Raw genomic sequence first — 17,927 nt, 5'->3', positions numbered from 1 at the left:
TACATGTCAATACCTTTTTTTTTTAAATATTACCAAGGATAAATCTATCATATCAGGTACATGTTTTGTACCAAATTTATCAAATCTGGTGCATCTACATGCTGCTGGATTGTATATAACTTGAAGATTCCACTTTGAGTTCCCTCTTACAGAAGAAATCAAGAATATGCAATATAACACATCAGTATCGAGCTAAAAGAAATGCACTCTAAATTCAAGACAAAATCAGCTCAAACAGTCCTATAGGGGGGGGGGGGGGGGAATAGTCGATAACTTCTATAAAGCAAGAGGAGCATAAAGATTAACACGGGAACCTCATTAAGTAACAGCAAAAACCTTATTTATTTAGCCACTTTGGCAATTGCAATTTTAAGCACCTGGTCATCAATCCCTTACTAAAAGGAAGAGTACAAGTAACAACAGTAGTTTTTTCCAAAGCATGAACTCCCTTCTAACTAGGCATCCTCCAACTATTACCAATAATAGGCTAGATAAGAACCTATATCGAATTTCTGCAAGTCATACCGCAATCTTACTTAAGAAGTTGATAATAGCTTAACTTATTCAAGAAATCAACTTGGAGGAGAAGTAACACATTCAATACCACACAGTTTACCATGCTGAGACAAACTGAAGGAAGTTTTGGTAAAAGTTCATATCCGACTTATATCACGGCCAAAGATAAAAGTTGTCAACCAGTTGATTGCTACATAGAATCTGTTCCGCCAGCTTACAACACGAGTTAGATATGCTGAACGCCAAATTAACCAACTCGTGAATCCAGCCAAAGAGAGACCTTTTCCCGCCTGCAATAAGTCATCAAATGAATAAGCTAACAAGTTTTATCGGGTACGAAGCATTTCCACAAAATGATAAAGACCTTGCTCTCTCTAAGGTCCACAAGGGCCTTATATCTGCCAACAGTAGCCATGCTCCCTAAGTGTTTATACATAAATGGATCTCCGAGGTTCATGTCCTTTGCAGAATTAGCATGCCCTCCACCTTCTTTACCCAACCGGTTCAACAGACCTGCCAGATATTTTCCCTGGCGTTCTGCAACCTGATCAAACCAAAGAATGGTATATCAAGAAAATTGGACTAGTTCACCTTTCAAAGCTGCAGTTAGTTCAGACACACTGTATCTTAACCATAACAGAATATCCATCATCCATCACAGACATCCAACAACCATATGCAACACAAAGAGTACGATTATGTAAGGTGTTATTATACAGCAAGTTCCATGAATTTTCTCCACTCACCTAACAGAATCATGCACTAAACTACATAAATAATTAGATAAAAAAAATTGAAATGCCACCTACAATGGCTAATAGCATAGTTTAAGGTGGCGGAAATCTGAGATGGTGAATACTGAGTAACAACCAGCCACCACAACAGTATATCCTCATATGATAATATGCATTATAGAGCCTCTGAAAACAGAGGGTTTTATAGCCTACATAATCATCTATAATAGAGCACTTAAATCAGAAGCACATAACTGTGTTTTCAAATCAGGTGAATCGATGATGCGGTAATCTAGATGTATATAATTAGCCCCAATAATTTTCAAAACTTTATGACTTTGCAACCTCATCTTTAGGCTTGACACACTTCGGCAACTCTATACAAACAATTTTAAGAAATGTATTGTCCCAGTAACTCACTTGAGCCAAAGCTGGAAGAACTTGTTTGCCTGTACCCTCAAGGAACCCACTGCAATCGCCAATTGAGAAGACATCCTGAACTGATGGGACGCGTAACCATTCATCAATCCCTATCCTGTTAGTTTACAGATACTTGTCAGTATATTATAGACAAATAAAACAACATAAAATAGCCCTAGCTTTGGAAAGACGAAACATGGAAAACCATGGGCGGCAATGATCCAGCTATCTATTTGAACATAAGTTGGAGTCGGCCACTTTCATATTCTTATTCTAGGTTATCAAAAAAAGAAAAGTTGTTTTTCAAGACCGGTTTTGGAGACGCCTTTCTTGAGCCGAGGTTCTATCGGAAACATCTTCTCTACCTCTCACAAGGTAGGGATAAGGTATGTATAGCCCACCCTCCTCAGACCACAATTGTGGGATTACACTGGGTCTCTCACAAGGTAGGGGTAAAGTCTGCGTATACCCCGCCCTCCCCAGGCCCACTTGTGGGATTACACTGGGTTTGTTGTTATTGTAGTATCAAAAAAGAAAAGTTGAAGTCGACCGCTTTGGCAACTTATGATCACTAAACAGAACAACCTCACCTATTCCAGCTGAGCAGGAAAATCTTACCAAGTCCAATAATCATTAAATGTCCAGATACAGAAATAAGTGACTTGCTCCAATTCTAACTCTAGGCTTACCTCCCCCTAGCTTTTGGTAAATCCAGAGAGTTCACAAAAGGCGAGGGCCCAACCCCAGTAGACCACACTAACAGACCATATGGGACATCTGTGCCATCACTAAGAATTATCTTCTCAGGTTGCACATCCTTTACAACTCCTCGTACAAGACGAACTCCTGACTGAAAACTGACATTAATAATAACTGGAAAGAAATACAATAAGGATAGAATATCAAATACCTGACATAAATAAATGAAAGTTATAACCAGCATGCTCAAGTTGAACCGGTTGGGAGCAAACAACATGAAAGTTCATCTTCATGTATGCCAGCATAAAAAAGATGGAGTAAAAGACAAAAAAGTATGGCAAGGAAGTCCCATGGAAGAGAAACAAGCGTATGAGTGAGAAATTAATCCAGAACTGGAGCCATAGGAGCAACAAGGGCATAAAATAGAAAATTAATTCCAGTGCTGGAGCCAGATATGGCAGAAAAATAATCCACTACAGGAGCCATATGAAAGCGAAAAGGCCATAAAGAAGAAAACTAATTCTAGTCCAGAGAAATTAAGGTAGTATTATTTCACATATTCATTGGAGTGATGGGGCCTACTGATGATCAAGGACAAGTTTGAATAAAAGAAGTAATTTAGAATAATACTTCTCCGTGGATTATTTAATTCCCTGACTATATTAAAGTTCAGTAATTTTAATGGGACAATTTATAACAGATCAATCATCACTAGCACAGGATATTTCATCTTATGCATAAAATATATTCAAGCATTCCTTGGAGTAATGGTGCCTTATGACTATCAACGGCAGCTTCAGACAAAACACATCAATTTAGGATAAAGCTTCTCCGCTGTATATGAGGTTCTCTGACCATTATCATGTTCTGGAAGTTCAGTGGTGTAATTCACAAATAATCACCAGCAAAAGTTGTATTGGTCAATATAAATAAAAATGATGCTTTCGCATTAAGAAAGAACCGAGGAACAATTTTGCAATTGTCCCGTCTTAAATTCACTCTGAAGCTTCATCATCTTGCAATTCACCTAGTATGGAGTAACTGAAATTCAGAACACAGTTCTATCAGCTAGCTGATAAAGAGGTAACATGCCAAAGTTCATATTGAACTCTCTCCTATACATGGATTCAGCAACTGTCTTTTTGGTTCTTAATTCTGCCTCTGGAGATTAGACACACATGGTAAAGCTACTATGCCAGGTGACCCAGGAAGCATCATCCTACTAGCATCATAATTTGGAGAAATGGATAAGCAGAAAGTTCTTCTCATCTTTGATGAATTTTTATTCCTAATCCTTTTGGCTGAGCTTCATGAATATACGATGAGACTGTTAAGCTTATGGAAAGCAGATTCTTTTTTTATGGATGGATATGGAGACGAGCTTTGTTGTGTTTGGTGATGCATTCTCAAATCCTAAGGCTATCCCCTGACCTTTTAGAGCTGCTAAAAAGGTTGCAAGAATCATAGGTACAGACAATGCAGAACCTGCTTCATTGAACAATTTTTTTGAGAATGAATGTGATAGTTTGACTGCACGTATAGGTATGGCTTAGTGGTCGATGAAGCTAGAATAAAGATCATGGCAGACCAGGACCTCAACCCTACCAGAGGAAAAAAAAGGCAGGTGATTTGTTTCCATTAGGGACAGATTTACACTACCTATATTGTTGCAAAGATGTAGATGTCCCATGAAATAATCGAGGTGAGGATAAGTTAGTCTCGACACCATTGTTTCCAATTTTTCTTTTGCGTGCACGGTGGGGAGTGGGGGTGGGGTGAGAGTTTGGCATCCAGGAAGGAAAGACATTTCAAAGCTCTATGTTGTCAGCCATTACTCAGTTTTTGTGGCTTGGATGTAACATAGTGAACTTTTCCATGTTTGTGAAAAGACATAAGTTCTCATATGCAGTTGTTTTTGATATATATACAGATGCAAGAGGTCTATATTCTTTCATTCAAGTGTCCGCCAATTTCTTCTATTATTCTTAATCTGATAAGTCTCACACTTCAATGGAACTCTCCAAATTACTTCATCATAAAACTCTCCAAGTACCTTGACTCTTCTATCACGGATGGCTTCAACAGAGGTACTCAGAACAAGTTGTATAACCAATCTACTCAATCTTCCTTGGGTAATAGTATAAATTCTATAGAACAATCAAGAAAAAGTTCTTTTCCAAAGCTATAAATAATTATCAAATATATAGCTTTTGTATATTATGAGAACCTCAAAGTCGCAATTCTTATAGATTGAAACTGCACATTTTAATACGCCAACCACTATCCCCAGAAATGTCATAACGCAAATTAAAAATTGTGAAGTAATGATTTCTTATGAGAAAACAAATGATCTCTCCATATCTGACAATGCTATAGTACATACAACACGTAACATGTATGCACTACATAGTTATATATATGGCAGAATAACGCATAATTATATATCTCTTTGACAAATTCTCACCTTAGTCAACTGTTTGATTGCATATACACGTAAACGATCATCGAAGGAGGATAAGATCTCATTTGCCTGTCAGATGAGGACACAGAGATTAAAGTAATTAATGCTACAGCTCCTTCACTGGTAAATAACAGAAAAGCAAGTATAGTGATACTACCACCTTAAACAACAGAAATATTTGAAGAATATCTTTCACAAAGATTCTTAACTCAGGAGATATACTGGCAGTGCAGTGAAAAGAACCAAAAAACTACAAAGAGGCATAGCCATTTTAAAAATTGTAAAAAGTTTACCTCAATCAATGTAACGTGAATATAATCTTTGACATGAGCATATCTTTGATGAACATCCCTCATGATAAAGTCGCTAAGTTCACCGCTGAACTCAACTCCTGTTGGCCCACCTCCAACGACTACACAGTGTAAGAGACGGCGCTTTTCTTCCTCGGTAACTCCTGCGCCCATTACCAAATCAAGAAATTAGTCTATTACTTACTTTAGATATCAGGTGTTTCAAATGAATCTCTGCATGACAAACATACCAGGCACATCAGACAGCATCAGGTTTAGAAGTAGTTTCCTACGTATTTCCTGAGCATGGTGAACCTCACGCAGAAAAATAGCATGCTCCATTACACCCTTAATCCCAAAGGTCATAGCTTGTGCTCCAGAAGCAATCACCAACTTGTCATATGAAATATTGAAGTTCCACGGCTCAAGGACATCAACTCCATCTGTCACAGTTTGGCAGCTCACCTGATGTACACACAAAGTGATAAAGGAGCATCTATTGTCCCATGACGAGTCTAGTAAAATACTCTAAAGTTGTTAATTCTCTAAGAGTAAACATCCAATAAAAAATAGTGCATTTGGAGGTGTGTTTGGTAGGAAGGAAAATATTTTTTAATTTTTCCATGTTTGGTTGGCTTAAATGTTATGAAAAATATTTTCCTCGTGAACTCATTTTCCTTCAATTGGAGCAAAATGTTTTCTCTATCAAGAGAAGGGAAAATATTGACCCAAACTGGAGGGCCGTGACGGGCACCCAGTGCCTTACTCAAACGAGCATCAACGTAACGTATCTTTCTTACCACACCATAATGGGTAAATGGGCCAGAAGGGCCGTCATGAGATAACCAGAATAAAACATAAGGGAATACTAAACATAGGACGACCCAACATGATATAGAAACTTATACATGTGACATACGGACCGATAAGACCGACATGATCATTTGTACACTCAAAAAATGGCCTACAAGGTCATACAAGTATCCATACACATATCTGTCTACAAGTCTCTAAGAGTACATAAACGTCATAAAGGTCGGGACAGGGCCCCGCCATACCAATCAATATATGTCCAAATCATGCTGATCAAATAGGCAACTCTGGAGCAAGTGGAATGCACCAACACCTTCCACTGAGTTGATAGCCTACTAGGAGGACTCTCAACCTGTCTATCGGGACCTGCGGGCATGAAACGCAGCATCCCCAGGCAAAAGGGACGTCAGTACAAATAAAGTACCGAGTATGTAAGGCATGAAAGCAGTATATAAAAGACATGAAAGAAACATGGAGTAAAGAACTCAACATGTAAGTCTAAATAACTCTGTGAATCATGAAACACTTATAATGTCATGCATATGCGTATAAATGTCACATCATGCATAGGTATATGCGTACATAACATTATCAAGTCTCTGAGGGCATCCCATACTATCATCGGCCTCTGTGGGCGAAATCATCAATGTATACCAGCTGATCAGGTGGTGGTGCGTATATAACGCCATAATCTTTCCCCATGCCCCATATACATATAATATACGCGTATATAACACCATCTGGTCATGGGTCAATGTACATGTATAAATGAATGCAATGCATAATAAAGTAAATCAATAAGATCTCTCGGAATGTCATAAGATCAATATGCCTTCGGTTAATATCACGAAACAATCTTTATCAGCTTAAATGTTTTCTGAGACCCATGAACAGACGATATGATAGTAGGACATACGGGGAATTAAGAACATACGCAACCCTAATACTTCTAAGAATAGAATTATTTGTGAAAGTTCCGTGCTTGCTCGTTTCGTTGTATCATATGGATCATGCAAAAAGGAAAGAAGGAATAGCCTTAACATACCTTAACTCCTTCATACCTTCCAAGCAATTCATCAAACAACTCAACTCAATCTACCATAGTATAAGGAGATTCAAAATCAGTGCCGAGTAAAGGCTAAGTCCGCAACTTAAACTAGTAGCTCATTTATGTAAATTTGGGCAACATCTCCTTTGGAACAAGGGCCTCCTCCAATACCATATACCAACAACAACCAGAGCAATACAATCAGCAATTCAAAAACAACCCGACTACAATTCGGTACATTTAATATAGCAAAAACCCCAAATATACCATAATACACCCAATCAACAAGTTATCAATTAGCCTGAATTGCAACGACGAGCGACCAACCCACTACCCTACCACATTTGGCATTTCTCCACGCCGTTTAACCTTCCAAACTCCATAAATCAGCAGCACAATAGGCCAACACGAGTGGACTACAAAATAGTCCACTAAAAATGAAATAATTGGAATTCACGGCTTCCGATCACCGTCCCGTGAGTTCTAACTATTAGGAAATGAATTTATCAACCTTCTTTGATATTTAAAAGCTTAAATACAGAAAGTAGGAGTTTCTTAACTATGAAGTACCTTCCAAAACTCAAACTACAAAGAAAAAGAGAGGCGATATAGCGATACTTACGTCGTAGGGATCGTTCTAATGTTATCGTTTTTTGGTTTCGTACCAGGGATGTTATTCTTCTTTGAAACCCTTGTAGAGAGCATAAGGGTATGTTTCTGGGGGTTCTCTGGTCGTTTTCTATGTTAAAATGAAGAAAAAGAAGACTTTGAGGCATATATATCCACTTTTGAAAAGTCAAAGAGGTGCTAGCTTGGCACCCTAGCATTGGCTCTTCTTCCGACACTTATATCTTTTTATCCGAATGTCGTATGAACGAACAGTTAAGAGCTGTGGAAACTACATTCCAATACCTTCAATTTGGTATATAATATGTCCCAAAAAGACCTCATATAACACATGAAATGGATTGCTCAAAAAGCTTTAGTGACACATCTACTTGTCACCTATACAGTCTGCAAAGTCTCGCGAAACTGCAAATATCTCTCTACTCCGACGTCGTATCGACAAACGGTTTAATGTGTTAGAAACTAGACTCATAGATATTCAATTTGGTATGTATATCACCCCATAATTCAAAGAACATTGGGAGAAAATCTCAGCTATATTTGACCTAATTTTCAGCACATTTATGAATGTAACTTGTGATTACCTTTGCCAACTTTTGTTCCACAACTCGCTTAACTTCAAAACGTAATACACGACTATAATAACTCATAACATAGCCTCCTTATAAGGTTAAGCACCCTATTCTTATCCCAAAAGTAGATGTTATAATATTCCCAACTTGTCGACTTTCGACAAAATTTATTTTCTTCAATTTATTTAGCTTCTAAGCCTTTCAACCCTCTTGGTACTATTATTCATGATCTTAAATATTCGTAACCTCCATGGTAACATGATTAACTTACTTTATATACTTTCAAAGATGATCTCATTTCCGAGCTTACATCAATTGACTTACGACGTACTCTCACGTACATCATTCCCCCCCTTTGGAACATTCGTCCTCGAATGTTGATTGATGTGTTTATCAGTCTCATAACCTATAGCGCGAATACTTTAATATTGTCCTTTCTATCTAGGCATCTATTATGTGAATAAATCCAAAGGCTAGGGCATTCCCCCCTTTAGGCCTCTTTCTCACACCATGACCTGTGGTCGGAATACTTCCAATCTCGTAACTGTTGCTACATTCTATCATGTAGCCTGTACGACTTTGTCCTTGTTTGTGCGCCTATGCGACTCTTCTCTCCTTTTTCCTCCATCTCTAGCCAATCTCTGCCAAAATTTCTATAGATCTCTGGGAGTTAAACTTTCGAGGACGAATGTTTCTAAGGGGGGAGATTGTCACACCCTGTGCGTCCCAAGGTGACGTATAATGAATATGAGACTTGTTAATCATTATTTAAATGAGTTTAAAGTCATAATATGACTATATATGATGTTTGGATATAAAATATAAAGTTTGGAAAAAATCGGATTTAAGTTGCAGAAAAACCAACTAGGGATTTGCCTTGTAACAGAGCTTTTGAGCAATACATTTCGTGTGCTATGTGAGGTCTTTTGGGATACCAAATTGAAGGTCTTGGAATGTAGTTTCCAACGCTCTTAACCATTTGTTCATATGACATCCAGATAAAAAGATATAAGCGTCGGAAGATGGGCCAATGCTAGGGTGCCAAGCTAGCACCTCTTTGACTTTTCCAAAGTTGATATATATAGGTATTAGGCCGTCTTTATCTTCATTTTCCCATAGAACACGACCAGAGAACATCCATAAACATATCCATAAGCTCTCTTCTAGGGTTCCAAAGAAGATTAACATCCCGGGTATGAAATCAAGAAGCGATAACATTAGAACGATTGCTACGACGTAAGTATCGCTATATTCCCTCTCTTTTTCTTTGTAATTTGAGTTTTGAAAGGTACTTCATAGTTAAGAAAGTGTCTACTTTCTGTATTTAAGCTTTAAATATCAAGGAAGGTTGATAAATTCGTTTCCTATTAGTTAGAACTCACGGGAAAGTGATCGAAAGCCGTGAGTCTAGTGGACTGTTTTTTTGTCCACTCGTGTTGGCATATTGTGCTGCTGATTTATGGAGTTTGGAAGGATAAAAGGCCGGGGAGAAACTCCACATCTGGTAGGGTAGTAGGTTGGTCACTTGCCATTGCAATTTCAGGCTAATTGATAACTTGTTGATTGGGTGTGTTATGGTATATTTAGGGTTTTTGTTGTATTGAAGGTCCCGAATTGTAGTTGTTGTTTTTGAGTTGCTGATTTTATTGTGTTTGTATCTCGCCTATAGTAGGCTTGAGGGAGCAGTAAAATGAGGGAAAATGCTGCCCATTTTATTTTAGAATCGAGTTATCGTTTGAGATACATGATATGCTAGCACCATCTAAGTTGTACATGTATTTCTTTGTTATAGGGTTGGCGCGCTAGTTGTCATAAGCTTGTTGTTGAGTTGCATTGACGACTTGAGGTATGCTAAGGCTATTCCTTCTTTTCTTTTGGCATGATCCATATAATACAACGAAACGAGAAAGCACACAACTTTCATAAATGATTCTATTCTTAGAAGTACTAGGGTTGCCTATGTTCTTGATTCCCCATATGTCCTACTATCATATCGTCTGTTCATGGGTCTCATGACATTCTGAGAGGTCTTATTGACTTACTTCATTATGCATTATATTCATTTATACATGTATATTTACCCATGACCAGAAGGCGTTATATACACGTATAGTATATGTATATAGTGTATGTGGAAAGGTTATGGCGTTATGTACGCACCACCACCTGATCAACTGGTATACGTTTATGATTTCGCCCACAGAGGCTGAGATGATATGATGGGATACCCTCATAGGCTTGATCATGTTATGTACACATATACCTATGCATGATACGACATTTATAAGCATATGCATGACATTATAAATGTTTCATGATTCACAGAGCTATTCAGACTTACAGGTTGAGTCTTTTACTCCATGTTTCTTTCATGTCTTTTATATACTGATTTTTATACCTTACATACTCGGTACATTATTCCTACTGACGCCCTCATTACCTGGGGGCCAGCGTTTCATTTCTGCAGGTGCAGGTGCAGGTAGACAGGCTGACGGTCCCCCTTTTTAGGATCCTTGCTAAGCGAGAGTTGGTGTGCTCCATTTGATCCGGAGCTGCTATTTTGTTTTGGTACGTACATATATGGGTATGTCGGGGCCCAGTCCTGTCTTTTATACAGTTGTACACTGTATTAGAGGTCTGTAGATAGTCATGTATAGTTGGATAGTATGTAGCCTTGTCGGCTCACCCTACCGTATTCCATATATATATATATGTCTCTTTTGGGCATGTTTTCCCGCATATGTTATTCACATGAATTAGTAGTTTATTACCAGACGTTATGCATGACCTACACTTATTTCATGTTTATATCTTAGACGTATGCTTAGGGGTGTTCGACAGGTAGAACTCGGGCACTCGTCATGGCCCATCGATTTGGGTCGTGACAGTAATATGATCTGCATCCACAATGAAAGAATGAGGCACTACATTTCCGCACATGGGCAAGAAGAAGATAGAGTACTTTTTTCATTTCAACAAAATGAAATTTTCTTTTCATTATGTAAAAATAGTGTTTTCTTTTATTTCAACAAAAAAATACTCTTTTTCATGATGTAGAAAAATTATTTTCTTTCATTTAAAAAAAATTATGTAGTAAAAAGTATTTTCTTTTATTTTAACAAAATGAATATTTTTCAACAAAATGATTACAGTCTTTTCATGTTGTAGAAAGAGTACTTTCTTTTTCAACCAAAAAAGAGTATTTTCTCTTTAGTTATGAAGCACAAATTTCAACATTATTTTTGCGTGAAAAAGTAAACAACACATTAGTTCTTTTGGTTTTGTATCAAATTTTAAAAGAATTATTATATTCTTGAAGAAAATAGAGCCTGGAGACGTTAGGTATTTAGGGAAGGAGAGCACAGGAAACATGGGGATTGGGGGAAGGGGAGGAAGGAGAGTAACATAAAAATTTATTTTCCCAAATAATATTTTCTAGTCTCTAGCCAAACACTAGAAAATATTTTCAAAAAAAAAAAAAAAAATTCATTCACCAACCAAACATGGTAAAATAAGTGATAAAATCACTCATTTTCCAGAACAATATTTTCCAAGAAATCATTTTTCATGGAAAATATTTTCCTTCCTACCAAACACACCCGAGGTAGATGGAAATTTCCAAAGTTTGGTTATCTTGATTAGTAGAAAATGTTTTCCACCAAAAAGAAAACGATGACTTGTCTCCTTGATAGACAGACTCATTTTGCTTTAAAAGTATCTTAAGTTTTTACTTCATATCACTTAATTCAATCAACAGTTGGACATTACTGTCAATTTTAAATATTACAAAAGTATAATCTGAACGCTATCCACATTCCTTATCCTACATCTTCTAGGACTTGTAAAGTTGTCCCAACTCTTATACAAATTAGAAAACGATCCCAAAAAATAACTTCCTAAAGTAAAGCATTTCAATTGACTTTAAACTTGTGATTTGACTATTAATGAGTCTTTCTTTAAGAAACTGCATACTCAAAGGAGTAGCTTTTATCTACAATAGGAAAGTTTAAAAGAAAAGGGACCAAAAGGAAAGTGACAAGATAGGCATACCACATGGTTGGCAAAATCAACGCCAGTGCAATTAGCAAGATAGAAATAAGAATTGGGTTCCCTCGAAATAGCAGGTTGAATCCGGCTGATGGGTTCTGCTACGGACCTGAACTCGAGAGTACCCACACAGGTGGATGCCAGGAGTGGGGTGAACACCATATGGTTCCTAGGCGAGACACACACCACATCGTAAATGCTGGTGTCAAGGCCCTTCATAAGCCTGCATCCAGCCCATCCTGAACCCAGCACTACCACCCTGGGTTTCTGGTCCCCCTTTGTTGGCTCCAACCCTGAAGTATCAGCCACCGAATAGTCCCTATTGAATTGCAGCAATTGGGAGAGCGATGGTGACACTGGGGTTAAAGATTTGAATGATGATCTGGTCGAAGAGACTTTGATGACATTCTTGAACCAATGCATATTGTGAGAATTTTTCTTAATGTTGGTCCCTCCTGTATTATTGGAACAATCAAAATTTAATTATATGAGAATTCCCCAAGTGTTATGTTAGCGGGTACTAATAGTTATTAATTAAAGGATTGTTTGGTTGGAATACAATTTATACCGGTATAAGTTATATTGGAATAAGTTATGCTGAGATTATTATTTATTCATTGTTTGGTATGTTTTATTAAAAATGACAATTGCATAATTTTTTAGAAGAAGTCATAAATTATATCAGTGTTAATTATCCCTATAAGGTATAAGTTATCTCAGTATTAAAATTAACACCAAAATAACTTATACCTAATTTACTAACCAAATAAAATATTAAAATAATATTAAATTTTTATAACACTTTTATACCTCGTACCAAACGAGCCCTAAAGAGTTTGATTTAGGGTTTGACAGTCAATGCAAGGTGGCAGCTAATTGCGACTTAGGTGGCCGCCTTAGCTTTTTCAGCATAGGGCGTCTGGCACTTTCTGCGTCATTCCGTAGGCGGAGGCATTTGTGGGGCCATTCCAGTATTCCTTGGATGGTTGTTTGGCTTTTTTTTTTTTTTTTTTTTTTGATACATTAAGTTATATCTAAACTTGTACCAAGAACACAGTTGCACGCTGGAAATTTACGGGTGTTCATGTAACCCCGTTAAATGCATTTGGAGCAGATCATTTTGCCCCATCTATGGCGCAGACCAGTTCAACGTTGAGTCCGGAATCAAAGTGTGTTATTTTTGGACTCAAAGCATAAACATAGGTAAAATAAACAATTTGTGATCATTTTATATATAGCGCATGGATTGCATGCGCTATACCTTAACGACACGTTTGTCCGTTAAGATATAGCGCATGCAACCAATGCCTTATATTTGAATTTTAAATTGGCGGTCAAAATATAAGTATAGCGCATATACGAGATGCGTTGTACCTAAAGTTAAAAAGACAACTAGGTATAGAGCATCTCATATATGTGTTATACTTATATTAGAAAGGAAAAATATCAGTAATGTCCATTTATAAGTAGTTTATTACAAAAATTGTCCAATTCATAAATACTATTAATATTAGCCAATTAGCTATTTGTAGCTAATAAAATAGTCAAATATTTACTTTCTTTTGAATTGGTGTTATTAGAATAGATTGGGTACACCTTAAGGAGCTTGAATCTCAATTTTGGAATGATTTGGTGGAGTTTTGAGTTGGTTTGAATTAAAAATTCGAAGCAGAAGATGAACATCAAAAAATGATATCTGTATCACATTGTATATGTCACAACCCGAAAATCCCACCCTCGGGACCGTGATGGCGCCTAACATTTCACTTGCTAGGCAAGCCAACGTTAGAATAGTTTATCAATTTTTAACAATTCATATAAAATAATAATAAAGAAGCCGAAATAACTGAAATAAATCTGAGGTAAAGTGCAGAAATTTATAACAACTGAAATATCTAATACAACCCAGAATCTGACGAGCGCACGAGCAACTAGAATAGTACAAATAAAGGTCTGCATAAAAGTAAAGCTATCTGAGGGAAACTAGACAGCTAAGATAAAGAAGAAAGGGACTTTAGGGGCTGCTGACGACGAGCAACTGTACCTCAAGTCTCCACTCAATAGCCGACCCAAGCAATCTACGGACCGCCGCTGAGACCGAAATCTGCACAGAAAGGGCAGAGTGCAGTATGAGTACAACCGAACCTATGTACTCTGTAAGTGCCTAGCCTAACCTCAACGAAGTAAGGATGAGGCTAAGGTAATCACTTATAATAACTTGTACGTAGTATAAAATAATGACAAGAAAGAAGAATACGGAAACGGATTAAAATAGTTAACACATGGAAGTAACTCAATCTCCGAAGGAAAACCAGTAAATGCCAGAAATACCAATCCTTAGAGTCTCGTATGAAAGTATCGAAGCCAACACAATACAACAAGGAGTATAAATCACATAAACTGTTGCGGCGCGCAATCTGATCCCACCGTGCAATGCAATTCTCCCTTATTCGACCATAATAATATCAACAATAATAAGTAAATATATGTTGCTGCACGCAACCCGATCCCACCATATAATTAGAATTAATATCATAATTCACTCTTATTTCACCATATCAATCCACCCTTTTTTCACTGTTGTGGGGCAGAACCCGATCCCACCATATCAATATAAATTCACCCTTATTTTTCCATATCAATCCATCCTTATTTCATCTATTGCGGCATGCAACCCGATTTCACCATACAATATGAATAAATCAATAAGTACAATTAATTTAATAACTCGAATCACAAGAATTCTCTACAATTAACGAATATGAAGCAGAACGAGAAGGGAAATCTCGTCCCGAATTAAGTAAAGAATACTAAGCAGAAAAGCAAATAAAATAAATATTACCTAAAGAGTACAAGTAAGTTAATTAAGGCAAGTAGCAGTTACTCATGGAAGCACGTGAGAATCTAACATTTGTAACACGAGAATGATAAATGACAAGTAGCAGATAAAGGCGTATGTAACAGTTAAGATAGGGAATGAAATAATTAATGAAATGGAGGGAAAGCAGGGAAACAAGTAATTTGACGGCGTATATACACTCGTTACCTCGCATATACGCCGTTATACATGAATTTCACACAATATATAGCTCAAGAATTCCTAAATCCCTCAAATCAAGGTTAAACCCAATACTTACATTACTCCGTAATCAAGTCAGAGCTCTACCGGGGCCTTTCTTCTAGAATCCGCCTCCGAACCAATCGTATCTAAACAAAATCGACTCGATAATATCAAATAATGCTAGAAAAATCAAATACAATACATAAAGTTGAGATATTTATACTTTTCCCAAAAAGTCAACCCCGAACTCGCTTAGTCAAAACTCGAGATTCAGACCAAAACCCATTTACCATTCACCCCCAAGCCTGATTATATAATTAGTTTTGAAATCTGACCCCATTTGAGGTTTAAATCCCGAATTTTGCAACCCCCTCCTGATAACTAGGGATTTTGACGCATTTTATGCTCCTTCTTGCTTACGCTTTGATTATAAATTCATACAAAATAGTCCCAAAAGGCTTATAAGTTGTGCTTGACTGTAGGTTTGATCAACAAAGTGACAAGATGTTAAAGATCAGCTCAAAAAGAGTGAAACTTGCACAAGTACCAAAGACAAGAAAACTCAGGAAAAACAGGCCTAGTGCGGCCACACTACACTTTGTGCGGTCCGCACTAGAGAGGTTCAGAGACTTAGCATTCCAGGCTTCGAAGCTATGCGACCGCACTACACTTTGTGCGGTCCGCGGTGGACCTCTGCGGTCGCACTCCCATTCTGTGCGGTCCGCGGTCGAGTTTGTACGGACCTCGCTAGAAGCCTCCGCGGCCACAGTCCATTTTGTGCAGTCCGCGGAGCCTGGGTTCAGAGAGTCAAGATTGCAAGTTCAAGAGCCTAGTGCGGCCGCACACCATTTTGTGCAGTCCGCACTAACCTCGTAGGGGCAATTTTGTCCAGTTTTTCCAGCCTAATATAAATAGAACCTTTTTCCATTTTAGGGCATCAGATATTATCAGACGTTAGCTGCGCTCTTGAGAAGACTTTTCTTAGCCATTTTGAGCATTTTTACTTAGTTTTTATCATTGAATCTTTGTATTTACCTTAGCAATTAATTAATATGTCTTTATCTTAATCTATTTCTCTGTTTTTCTCTTCAAGCATGAGTAGTTAGACCCATTAGCTAGGGTTGTGGCTCAACCCTAGTGTGGGTAATTGATGGGTGTTGTGATTTAAGGTTAGATTGACTATAGGTGTTTGTTATTTGGGTCAATTTCATGGTTTAATCTATGAGTTAGTAGTTGCAAACACTAGTTTGTGCTAAGTTGACTTGGGTTCTTCTTGAGAAAGAGAGTCTAAGTCTCCGAAATGGACCCAACAAGGAATTAGGATGGACTCAAGAGAATTGATAGTTCCAATTAAAGGGTTAAACCTTGAGAGAGTAATACCCGACTTGAACCCCAGTTGCTTGAGCAAAATTTGCCTATCCTATTGGTCTTGAGAAAGTCAATTGGACAAAATCAATCTCTCTACTGAGGGGTGTGAGAGTGAGTAAAATTGTGCAACGGTTATCGCATATTCCCCAATCATGTCAATCATGCCTTAGGTTCAATTACCAGTCAATTGGCCTCCTAGGAGGATGCCACTACCCTAGTGCCTTTTAAACTATTAGATACAACTTGTAGCAATTTACTCATAGTTAATCTAGTAGCAATTATAATTTGTAGGTTGATAATAGTAGAATATAAAGAAAACCCAAAAATGATTAGAAGTGATATTTGGAACAGATACGCAATTCCAACCTAAATAGATACTCGACTCCATTCCTAGCTCTCTGTGGAAATCGATCCCGACCCACAAATCGGGTAAAAGCTATTGTGACCCTCTCTTCCTACTTTTTAGTAGAGTGGAGTAGGCTGCGATCAACTTTTTGGCGTCGTTGCCGGGGAGCTAACGGTTTTGGCTATCTATTTAGTTAGTTTTGTGTATTGTTCTTCTTTCCTTCTTTGTTACTTGCTTGTTTGTGTCACTACTCAGGTACCAACATGGCTTTGAACAACACTAATGACCCTCTTGGAAACGTGATAGTGCGGGAGGAGGTAGAGGATCTTGAGCAAGATGAGGTGCCTCTTGCACCTCAAGGACAACGTAGAGGCCGCAATGCCAATGCGAATCCAAATGACAATATTCCAGACCCTCCTCTGCCACCTCCAAGAGTGGCTCCCAGAGTACTTCTGAACCAGGGTTATGCAAGTGCTATTGTCCCACCCAGAATCCGGGCGGGCAACTTTCAGATAACCAATGTGATGTTGACCTTACTTGAGCAGCGTGGGTACTTCACGGGCGCTGCGAATCAAAATGCCTAGAAACATCTCAAGGGGTTTGTAGATACATGTTGGGGGAGCAAGCATGAGAATGTATTCGAGGATGCGCTGAGATTGAGACTTTTCCCGTTCTCACTTCGGGGGAAGGCATTAAACTGGCTCGAGAGACTCCCCAACCATTCCATCATAACTTGGGATGAGTTGGCGGATAAGTTTATTGCCAAATTCTTCTCTCCTAGTCATATGGTGGCACTTCGAGATGAAATATTAGCCTTCAAGCAAGAGCCAACGGAACCTTTGCATGAGATTTGGGAGCGGGTATAGAATGATGGTGAAGGGGTGCCCAAATAATGATATGACCGAGGCGATGATCCAACAAACCT

General features: G+C 37.9%; 1 protein-coding gene across 1 annotated transcript; it reads right to left on the bottom strand.

Annotated features, from left to right (window-relative positions):
- Positions 1 to 318: 318 nt before the first annotated feature.
- LOC107790767 (internal alternative NAD(P)H-ubiquinone oxidoreductase A1, mitochondrial) lies at positions 319 to 12,726 on the bottom strand. The gene is made up of 8 exons (XM_016612729.2): positions 12,231 to 12,726; positions 5,372 to 5,585; positions 5,124 to 5,284; positions 4,834 to 4,899; positions 2,360 to 2,520; positions 1,671 to 1,785; positions 881 to 1,060; positions 319 to 806 (listed from the first exon to the last, which is right to left on the bottom strand). Exons 1-8 carry the CDS (start codon positions 12,648 to 12,650, stop codon positions 654 to 656), a joined length of 1,470 nt encoding a protein of 489 aa, XP_016468215.1. The 5' UTR covers positions 12,651 to 12,726; the 3' UTR covers positions 319 to 653.
- Between the last annotated feature and the right edge of the window lie 5,201 nt (positions 12,727 to 17,927).

This window comes from Nicotiana tabacum, chromosome 10 (genome assembly GCF_000715075.1).
Source record: "Nicotiana tabacum cultivar K326 chromosome 10, ASM71507v2, whole genome shotgun sequence".
NCBI classification, from domain to species: Eukaryota; Viridiplantae; Streptophyta; class Magnoliopsida; order Solanales; family Solanaceae; genus Nicotiana; species Nicotiana tabacum.
This window is presented reverse-complemented; position numbering and strand designations above follow the sequence as displayed.

Excerpts from the sequence above, each read along its gene's own strand:
- LOC107790767 (XM_016612729.2), bottom strand. The coding sequence starts at position 12,650 with ATGCATTGGTTCAAGAATGTCATCAAAGTCTCTTCGACCAGATCATCA. Across the intron at positions 1,786-2,359 it reads TTACCAAAAGCTAGGGGGAG|GATAGGGATTGATGAATGGT; the intron begins GTAAGCCTAGAG and ends GTAAACTAACAG. Across the intron at positions 807-880 it reads TGGACCTTAGAGAGAGCAAG|GCGGGAAAAGGTCTCTCTTT; the intron begins GTCTTTATCATT and ends GACTTATTGCAG.